The 9,532-nt window shown below is 30.2% G+C and overlaps 2 protein-coding genes across 3 annotated transcripts in view; both read right to left on the minus strand.

Moving 5' to 3' along the window:
* Positions 1-3,491: 3,491 nt before the first annotated feature.
* Positions 3,492-7,704, minus strand: LOC101493387 (LEAF RUST 10 DISEASE-RESISTANCE LOCUS RECEPTOR-LIKE PROTEIN KINASE-like 2.3). Of its 2 annotated transcripts, none has more exons than XM_004512846.4 (3): positions 6,102-7,704; positions 5,375-5,416; positions 3,492-4,762 (listed from the first exon to the last, which is right to left on the minus strand). In XM_004512846.4, exons 1-3 carry the CDS (start codon positions 6,904-6,906, stop codon positions 3,687-3,689), a joined length of 1,923 nt encoding a protein of 640 aa, XP_004512903.1. In that variant the 5' UTR covers positions 6,907-7,704; the 3' UTR covers positions 3,492-3,686. The 2 variants fall into 2 exon arrangements, with proteins under 2 accessions (XP_004512903.1, XP_004512902.1); XM_004512845.4 differs by having other exon boundaries at positions 5,375-5,419.
* A 143-nt stretch (positions 7,705-7,847) lies between these two features.
* LOC101493920 (protein SAR DEFICIENT 1) overlaps positions 7,848-9,532 on the minus strand; it is a 5,288-nt gene continuing 3,603 nt past the window's right edge. Inside the window, exons 5-7 of the mRNA XM_012719301.3 lie at positions 8,955-9,149; positions 8,712-8,811; positions 7,848-8,205 (exon numbers count right to left, since the gene is read on the minus strand). Of these exons, the coding sequence (XP_012574755.2) occupies positions 7,922-8,205; positions 8,712-8,811; positions 8,955-9,149 (579 nt within the window). The 3' untranslated portion in view covers positions 7,848-7,921. The remainder of the gene's footprint in view (positions 8,206-8,711; positions 8,812-8,954; positions 9,150-9,532) is intronic.

Genomic DNA, 9,532 nt, shown 5'->3' on the forward strand with positions numbered 1-9,532 from the left:
AAAAATTATAAAAAAAAACCAATGAGAATATAATATAATAGCGTTCTTTTAATTTTTTAAAATATTAAATACATATTAAAATATAGATTTAACTCTCCAAAACTCTTTAAAATTCAATTCTCAAACACTTATTTGGTTGACATATTCTAAAATGATATTTCAGAATAAAAATTGTATTAAGAGAAAAATAAAAAATAAGTAATTGAAATTCAAATAAAACTATGATAAGAATATTTGCTTTAGACCTATTAAAAAACAATTTTTTTATTTATTAAAAGAGGCCTAAAAAAATTTAATTCATAAAAAATGCCTCACATTATAATATTCTTAAAAACTAAAACTGATAAAATCTTATATAAATTTAACATTGTCTCAACATATATTAAATCAATTGACTTTATTATCAATTATAAAAAAAATATTATACATTAATTTAATAAATAATGTAAGATATAAATATTAACTTGAAAATATGAATCAGACCATCCAAATTACAACAACAAAGAGCTGAATATTTTATTGAATCGCAATAGGGGCTAAATAAAATTTTCAAAACAACCAAACCAAGTAAAATTGAAAATATACATAGGTGATTGCTCATAATCGTTTGAGAGATTTATTGATAAATTTTTTTTTACTATTGATACAGATTTTCCTAAAAATAAATCTTCAAGTCATTTTTCTTGTCACTTTACATTAAAATGTTAGCCAACAAATAAATTAGAAGATGGTTGGTTAATTGGATATAACATTTTGTTTTTGTTGTTTATAATTCTACTAATTTATAGTAAAGTTCCTCTTTAATTATGTATTTGTGTTTTAATGTTGTTTTTAAAGACAACTATTATACATTGACATGAACTTGTTGGTTTCTACCAAATTTTTTTATGTATCATAAATATTTATTTATTTAAAAATATATTTGATTTATTATAAAAATAAAATATTGAATTATTTCTCGCTACACGTTGTTTTAAAAAAAAATATTAGCCTAAGCAACAATTGTATGTGGCATTTGCACTTTTGTAGAGCAAGAAGATTCAATTTCTGATGCTCTTCAAGCATATGCAGTAAACATATACAATTTTCAAGCCAACTATGATATGTCGTCTAACAGGTACAATCTTGGTTGGAGAAACCATCCCAACCTGAAATGGGGGAATTCATCTACACAACAACAACCTAGACAATAACAAAACATTGCGCAACAGCAAACCAATGCACATTAGCAAAACAACACATTGGTACAAGTAAATTGACCAACGAATGTGGTAGAGATCGGATAAATATTAGTTATAAATTGAGAAATCATGAGACAAATAGTGGACACATTGTTAACATAAGAAATATTAGTTATAAATTAAGAACTCAAGAGACAAATAGTGAGCACATCACTAACATGAGTTATTGAAGTAGTACAACGTATATATACACTATTTTCTTCTTCATCTAAAAGATGAAAAATTCTACACGAGTTTTTATAATTATTTTATTTTTATAATTATTAAATAAAATATTAATAATTTATATATTAATTTTTGAAAATGTTATTTTTGCTTTAGGCCTTATATGGTGTATGTTATTTTTTCTTTAGGCCTTATATCGTGTATGTTATTTTTGCTTTAGGCCTTATATCGTATAGGGCCGATTTGCACAAATTTTAAGGTAGGAGTTATCAAATCTACATCTTCCACCACTTTTGTTGTTTTTGAAATTCGAAAACCTTTGAAAACAATTTATGCCACCGAAAGTATTACTGGGTTGAGTCACGGACTAGATCGCTCTCTTTAAGGACGTTTCGAGGCACTGCCCAAAATTGTGCAAGGCAGACTATCAACCACGAAGTCTCCAGGATAAAACAGCCCAAATACTCTGTATCGGAGTTCTACTGCACTGTAGAAAACCGTTCTAGAATTACACCATCAATATGGCAGTCTTACGACTGACACTCGTAATATGGCACAATGACCACTCGAAAGAGAAGAAAGAGATGAAGCAGTAAGAAGAGGGAGAAGAGAGAAAAGCCTCAGATGCGAAGAGATTTTGGTGTGATTTTCCAACTGGGGAGAACCCTCTATTTATAGAGGAAATTCGCAACTGGATCTGAGAAATCCATGGATCACCAGAACGTGCACTCCAAGTAGTGCTCTTAGATACGTGCGCTCCAAGCCCCCAAAAGGTGCGCCCCAAACTCAGGAAGTTGACTCTGACTTTTGACCAGACAGCAAGGAAACGCGAGACCAAAGATTAGGGTATTGACCGGACAAAACAGACGCACGAATTCAGGGAGGAAGACTGGATCAGATATGACTAGGTGGAGGGCAGTTACGTAATTAACGTTTCAATTAGAGATAGAACGCAAGCAATCAATTAATTAAAAAATGATTAATTAATTTTCAGGCAAAACAATAATACAGAGCAGAGCCGGACGGACGGCGGCGCGCGCGTGTGGTGGTCAATTTGCTTGGGTTCTCCCTCCTTCACAAAATTGGGGTGCCCCTTGGGGCCCATCCCAAGTTCATTACCTCCACCTTATATACCCTACTAGTGTGTGGTATCCCTAATGTGGGACTTCTCAATGTTTTCAATTCACAACAACACTAGCTCTCATAAATGCCATCATTATTTCCAATGAATTTTTCATTAAAGGCATCATCATTTCCAACAACTTTTCTCACAATGTTGGCAATCAGGTGCAGTCCAATTAAAGACAATGTTGATGATTTCTAGTTGAGATTTATTGTAATGTAAGAGGAATTGAAGAAATATCATTTGATGCTTCATGTTTTGAAAGGCAGAAGAGAAAAATGCTTCATATTTTGAAAGGCAGAAGAGAAAAAGAGAGGAGAAGAGAGTTTGAATGGAGGTTAATGGTTGGTGTTAGAAAATATAGAGGAAGAAAAAAAAAAGCAACAATAGTAAAATATAATTTTTTTTTTGTTTTTTTTGTTAATAAATTAACGTAAAACTATGAACATTAATATTCGAGATACTAATATTTATATCCATTTAAGGAGTTAACCTCTCACAACATATATTCTTTTTATATTAACTTATTAGAGATTAAACCTCCTATTAAATGGTTAAAGAATAAGTATCTATTATTTATATCATACCATGTTCGTAGAGATTAAATATTGATAGATGTTGAAATTATATTTCTATGAAATTGTATATTAGATAGGTTTCATTTGAATTTTAATAAAAAGTCATGTACATAAATGTAATGTTTACACACTTATGACTAGAATTAGTGAATGGTACTACAAAGATTTATTAGACTATTCTGAGGAGAAAATGAGTAGATAGATTACTATAATTTGTGAAAGGACATTAATGGAAAGTAGGAAAAAGAAAGAAAAAAAAGGCCAAGATTGTGAAAGATGTGTTGGACTAAAAAGAAGGAAAATAAATACTTGCTTGCACATCCATACAGATGCAACACAACAACTTCTCTGACAAATAAATTTATTCTTATTAATTATTGAGTGTGTTAATGAATGTCATAAAACATTGTAAAATATATTTAATTTAGGAGTTATACAACATAAAGTATACAAATATACACTATCAAAATCACTATCATTCCAATAGTATCTTTCACTTCCCAAACATCTTATTCACAACAAAAACCTTTGATCTATAGGAGAAGAAAGCATAGGAGAAGAACTATAACCTCACAGATATCATGAAACTGAAGATTCTGGTACTGTTCTAGTAGGAGAAGAAAGCATAGGCTTTGGTGGTATTTCCAAGGAGTTCATGTTGCCCTCTAACATTTCAATCACTTTACTCATTGAAGGTCTATCATTTGGAAATGTTTGAATGCACCACAAACCCACAATAGTCATTCTTCTTGCAATCTCATCTTCTTCTTCTATGGCAATCACTTCATTTGATCTCAAATCATTTCCTTGATCAAGCTTCTTGTATATCCAATGAGGAAAGTATATCTCACTTGTGTGACTTGCATCAACATTAAGGTTTTTCCTCCCTCCCACCATTTCCAACAACATCATTCCGTAACTATAAACATCAGACTTATGTGAAACTCCTCCAAAATTTCTATTCCATAGTTCAGGTGCTACATATCCTATTGTGCCTCTAGCGTTTGACATGGAAATAATGCTCTCTTTCTTTGTGCAAAGTCTTGATAGTCCAAAATCTGATATCTTTGGACAAAAATTCTCATCCAAGAGAATATTATGTGGTTTGATGTCAAAATGTAGAATTCGAGTACTACATCCTCTATGCAAGTACTCTAGCCCTCGAGCTATTCCTTTAGCAATTTGATAAAGAATCTCCAAACTCAACGACGCTCCAATAGTTTCAAGTCCCTTATTGTGAATAAATTTGTCGAGCGAACCATTGGACATTAATTCATAGATGAGAGCTTTTTTCCGTCCTTCAAAACAAAATCCAAGAAGAGCAACAACATTAACATGAGAGGTTTTAGTGATGCTAGAAACCTCATTCATAAAATCTTCACCATTTCCTTTGGATGCCTTCAATAGCTTCACAGCGACAGGGCAATCATTGAGTAGCTTTCCTTTGTATACAGCACCATAACCACCTTCTCCTAGTTTGACTTTGAAGTTGTTGGTCATTTTCTTGATATGTGAGAATTTGTATCTTCTTAGAGTAAAGGCTTCATGAGTTTTTAAGAATGCTTCAATGTCTTGGTTATTTTTTGTTGACTTGTATTTGAAACAAAAGATAGTGATACATATTAATAATCCTACAAATGCTGCACCTGCACTTCCTGTATGTATGTATATATTTATGATCAAAACTTTTTTTACATATTTTTCTTTTAATATCTCTCAATGATTTTTGCCCTGTCATTTTTGTTATATTGTATTGCTAATAGTTTTCTTATAAAACAAATATTACAAACTAGTGTCTAACGTGTATATAGGCAAAAGTTATGGTTTCATTTTAAGAAATAAAAACTTGAAATGTTTTCACAAAATAAATGTTCTTAATAAAGGGTCGACGATTAAGTTGTGCAACCATAATGTTGGTACAATTTGAAAAATTGTATTGATATCTTTAATTTCGTAAACTGAATATTTTGAAATTTTATATTTACACTTTATACTTAAAATAAATACTTAGTTTCACTCCACCACTAAATGTTAGAATCTTAAATTTTGATGGTAAGGTTTTGTGATTTTAGAGATCCAATCCTTAAATTCGATTGAGATCTTCAAAAATATTTAGACGGTACTGTATAATAATATTTTTTTAGTCTTTGCTTGCCTAGTAAAGATTGATAATAATTCTTCTTGTATGCCAATAGATTAATGATTATTAATAAATATACCAAAAATAAGGTAAAGAGAATAATACTTTAGGAAATTATATTTATCACCTATAATGATTTTCATTTTCTCTTGCCTTCTCAACTGGACACCTGCTAAAGTAGCAGAAAAATCATCTGTTAGGGCATTGCTTACTCCTTTTGAATAGGAACTACTAAGTACAAAGTTCAATGGTCACAATAGATGAACGAGAATATAAAGCAATTAATGGAAAAATATGGAAGATTTCTCAGAATGAGTCCTAAGAGATGCATAATGCATCATCTTATGTTTTTGCTTCAAATTTGATTTGCATATATCTCTCTCTAAAAGAATGTAATCACCTTATATCAAGAGTTCCAACATAATATTTATAAGTATGGACATTCATCAACTTACAAGTGGATTTTGTATGGTTGAGTTAAGCCAAATTCAAATTCTATGGTATCAGAGTCAATCTTTTGGGCCACTTACTATTGGGTTACTCGGGTCATGCTCAAGATATCAAGTCTTGGGCATGAAAGAGGGGTGTGTGGATGTCTTAAGTGTCTCAAATTGGATAAGATAAGGTCTGACAATGTGTTTATAAATAAAATTAATAGCTACCTTACAAGTCGGTTTTGTACAGGTTGAGTTAAGCTCAACTCAAATTTTCTTATGATATCGGAGTTGAGCCACCTGCTATCATTATACCGTCACATTTTTACTTTACTATGCTAATAATATACCAGTATACAATAGTTCAAATTTAGTTTTGCTTATATTTTAGAAGAGAAAAAAGAAAGAAAGAGGACATACTTTTAATAACAGAACATTGTGTGGCAGAGGAAGCATAACCATGAGGACAATAAACATAATAGCAAGATTGAACATTATCAAAATTAGTATTATTCCAACAATACCCTTCACTTCCCAAGCATCTTATACACTCCTCATTCACAACATACTTCACCTGAAACCCCTCATCTAAAATTTGATCAAGATCATCATTTCCAATTACCCCAAGAAAAGTAGCAGGTTCAAAAGCATAATCTGCTTGTACTGTGATATGTCTTCCACACCCCTTTAACATTGGAATTATTTCCAATAACTTACCTTCTGAATCCTCAAAACATATAGCAATATTCTGAGATCCACACAAAGATTGGTAGTCATTAACATAAGATATTACATCATATGAACAATTATAGAATATGCTTATGTTCTTTGTTCTTGTAGGAAACTTGAACATAGTTGGACTCAAATAAGTGTCGTTGAATTGCGGCGCACAAGCATCGAATGAAAGATCGGTTCGCTTCATTTTCATGGTATAAGTTTGAAGATCAATACTAAGTACTGTGAAATTTTGTGAGCCTAATAGAATTGTAGTAGTTTCATTTTTGTTTTGATCAATGAAGCAGTTGAGATTAAAGAAGTCGCCGCCGCCGCAATGAGAAGGACGGTTATGTCCCCAAAATGGATAAGAGATGTTGGAGAGTTTTCCACAGTTGTATGATAGTTCTCTACAAATGGAATAGTTGTGAGCTTGTTGTGTTTCACAGTGTGATATTTGTGGCAAAATAGTTAAACAGAAGCAAAATATTATGTGGATAAGTTTATCCATTAATTGTTAAGTAAGAAAAGGATCTTTAACTCTTTTTGTTTTTCATGCTAAAAGTGTGCTTCTCATGGTTTCATCAGAATGTTTTTTGAGGAGGAGGAGGTGGAGGTTAACTACAACTTAATGGAGGGTTAGAAACAGTTCTTGTTAGTGAGTTATGTTGACAATAAAATAATAATGGTAAGACTATTATTCTCTTGATCACTTAGTCAAGGAGAAGGGTCAAATGTGGCGGCTATTTCGTTAAAAATACAAAGGTTTAATTGTGTTGGGTGGGCTCACTCCTCAAGTGGAATCCACCAATTTTACTAGTATTATTATTATTATTGAAAAAAAAAAAAAAAAATTTAATGGGTTTGACCCACTTGAAGGTAATAAAAGGGATTTAGAAATCCCTAAGAAGACATACATACAAATTTAGTAAGTTATTCATACCACTGAGTTTGTTATTTTAATATATAATTTGAGTAGTTTTATGTGAGAGTTACTTTGGCATACTCGTTTTAGTGGAACCTTGTTATAAGGTTGTTATAGAGTTGTTATTGTTAATTCCATTAATGATTATAGTGAAAGTTTTTACTGGGTCCCGTGGTTTTTATTCTCTCAATTTGAGGGAAGTTTTCCGTTAAAATTGTGTTTGTCTCGTATTTAATTTTCTGCCAATTATTATTGTTTGAAATTTTATTTTCTGTTTGACCATTTATCTGCACAGGTGGAGAAAAAAAATATTCTGCATTATTGAGATAATTATCGCTAATTATCTCTGGTTTTTCCCAACAAATTGCAGTTTTAATCTCTTTAGTATTACCAATTTACGGAACTGGTCTCACTATTTTAAAAGTCGACATTTTTGGTTCCTCTCTCATATTGTTGAATTAAAAAATAACGATTTAACATATTTTTAATGACCTGACATATAATTCTATAATTTACAACAATCTAAATATATTAATTATTTATATATCATTAATTAAATTAAAAATATAAAAAAAATTCTGAAGTTTGAAATTTAATACATCTACAGTTGCCTTGTGACACCACCAATGTCCCTAGGGTCTGAATTTGGAAGTGTAATTTCTCCATCTGATTGTGAGCCTGAGAAACATAAAGGAAATCCATTTGCAAATGATGTTGTGGTATAGGCTTGTTTGTGTGACAATTCATAGCATCCCATTTTTTCATTATTGCTTGTTACATAGCTAGCAACATCTGTTGATTTGTCACTATAATAATCATTTTGATGATATGTAGTTACTATTGATGCTGGATGATTGTTTGGATATTGCTCCACAGCTTGATCACCTATAATTAAGTTCACATTAACATTAATTAATGTTCCCAAATTAAATTAACTATATAGTTGTCAAATGGAAATTTGGAAGCTTTTGAAGATGCCTAATAAAATTGTACTATATGCCATCAAGAATCTTATTTCTATTAATATATAAATAATGTCATATAATCAGATACATGTGATTAATGAGTTTTAATTAAAAACAAATTGTTAAGAAGAATCTGAATTTGAATCGTAGCTAAAATTACTCTTGATTATACTTTACTTACCTCCCAGACAAATTTTGAATTACTAAAATCTCATTTATTTGATGACATAAGAGTTAAAATAAATAAATAAATAAATTGACATGTAGACAACAAAAGTCTTTGATGATTAATATTTGTCTCGTCCCTTTAATTACTAAAAAAAAGAGTCTTGTTGATTTATATTTCAACGAGAAAATAACCAATATATGATCAATAATTAAATAATTATTTTAGTCTGAATCAAAAATTTAGGTTTTTCCCAATACCTTGAGTTAACAAAGCAATGTTATCATTTAAAACCTCATCAATTTCCTCCAAATCATGCCATCTTGTGTATGCTTCTCTAACCAATTTGTCTATATAGCTCTGCAAATGTAGAAATATGGCATGGTACCCATTAAAATGAACTACAAAAACATTATCTAGAATCTAGTGTGATGTAATCAACAAATTAATTAAAGTAATACAAGATGTGAAGTCTTGAGTAGATCATGGTTAAAATATTGTACCTTATTTATTGGGCTCAAATCCTTGGAGGAAAATTCATGTCCATTGATATCAGCTTTAATTAATTTGCATATTGGATTTAGAAAAATAATAAATTGAGGTCCACGGTATATATAGATCTTGCTACCCATGTCACAAGTCATTGCATGTTTTATTGCGACATCCCACATTTTATCTGACATCCCAATGCCCAAAATCTGATTTCAAAAAAAATCATCAATAAAAAAAGTAAAAAGTTTATATACATAATTGTTTCACTCAAAAAAGTTTTATGATATAAATTACAATGGTGAGAACAAGGTGAGAAAAATTAGACATTCCCATATATAGGTTTTTCACAAAACTCATAAAGTCCAAGTACCTACTATTTTTATGTCTTATATGACATGTCAATTTACTTAAAAGAACTAATATAACAATAAAATTATATTTTATTTTGATGTCTATCTTGATATTTTAGAAATTTTATTTTATATGATAAGCTATTTAAATTGTATTAATATAAGACATTTAAACTTCAAAAATTTATATAAAATGGAATGCCTAAATATTAGTAAAAAAATTCATCAAAGTATATATA

Source organism: Cicer arietinum, chromosome 8, assembly GCF_000331145.2.
Source record: "Cicer arietinum cultivar CDC Frontier isolate Library 1 chromosome 8, Cicar.CDCFrontier_v2.0, whole genome shotgun sequence".
Taxonomy (NCBI): Eukaryota; Viridiplantae; Streptophyta; class Magnoliopsida; order Fabales; family Fabaceae; genus Cicer; species Cicer arietinum.

Bases quoted from the DNA above. Each gene is read 5' to 3' on its own strand.
- LOC101493387 (XM_004512845.4), bottom strand. From the start codon at position 6,906: ATGGATAAACTTATCCACATAATATTTTGCTTCTGTTTAACTATTTTG. The intron at 5,420-6,101 runs GTATGTCCTCTT...CTGCTACTTTAG, and splicing joins ACAATGTTCTGTTATTAAAA to CAGGTGTCCAGTTGAGAAGG. The intron at 4,763-5,374 runs GTGATAAATATA...ACATACATACAG, and splicing joins GAAAATGAAAATCATTATAG to GAAGTGCAGGTGCAGCATTT.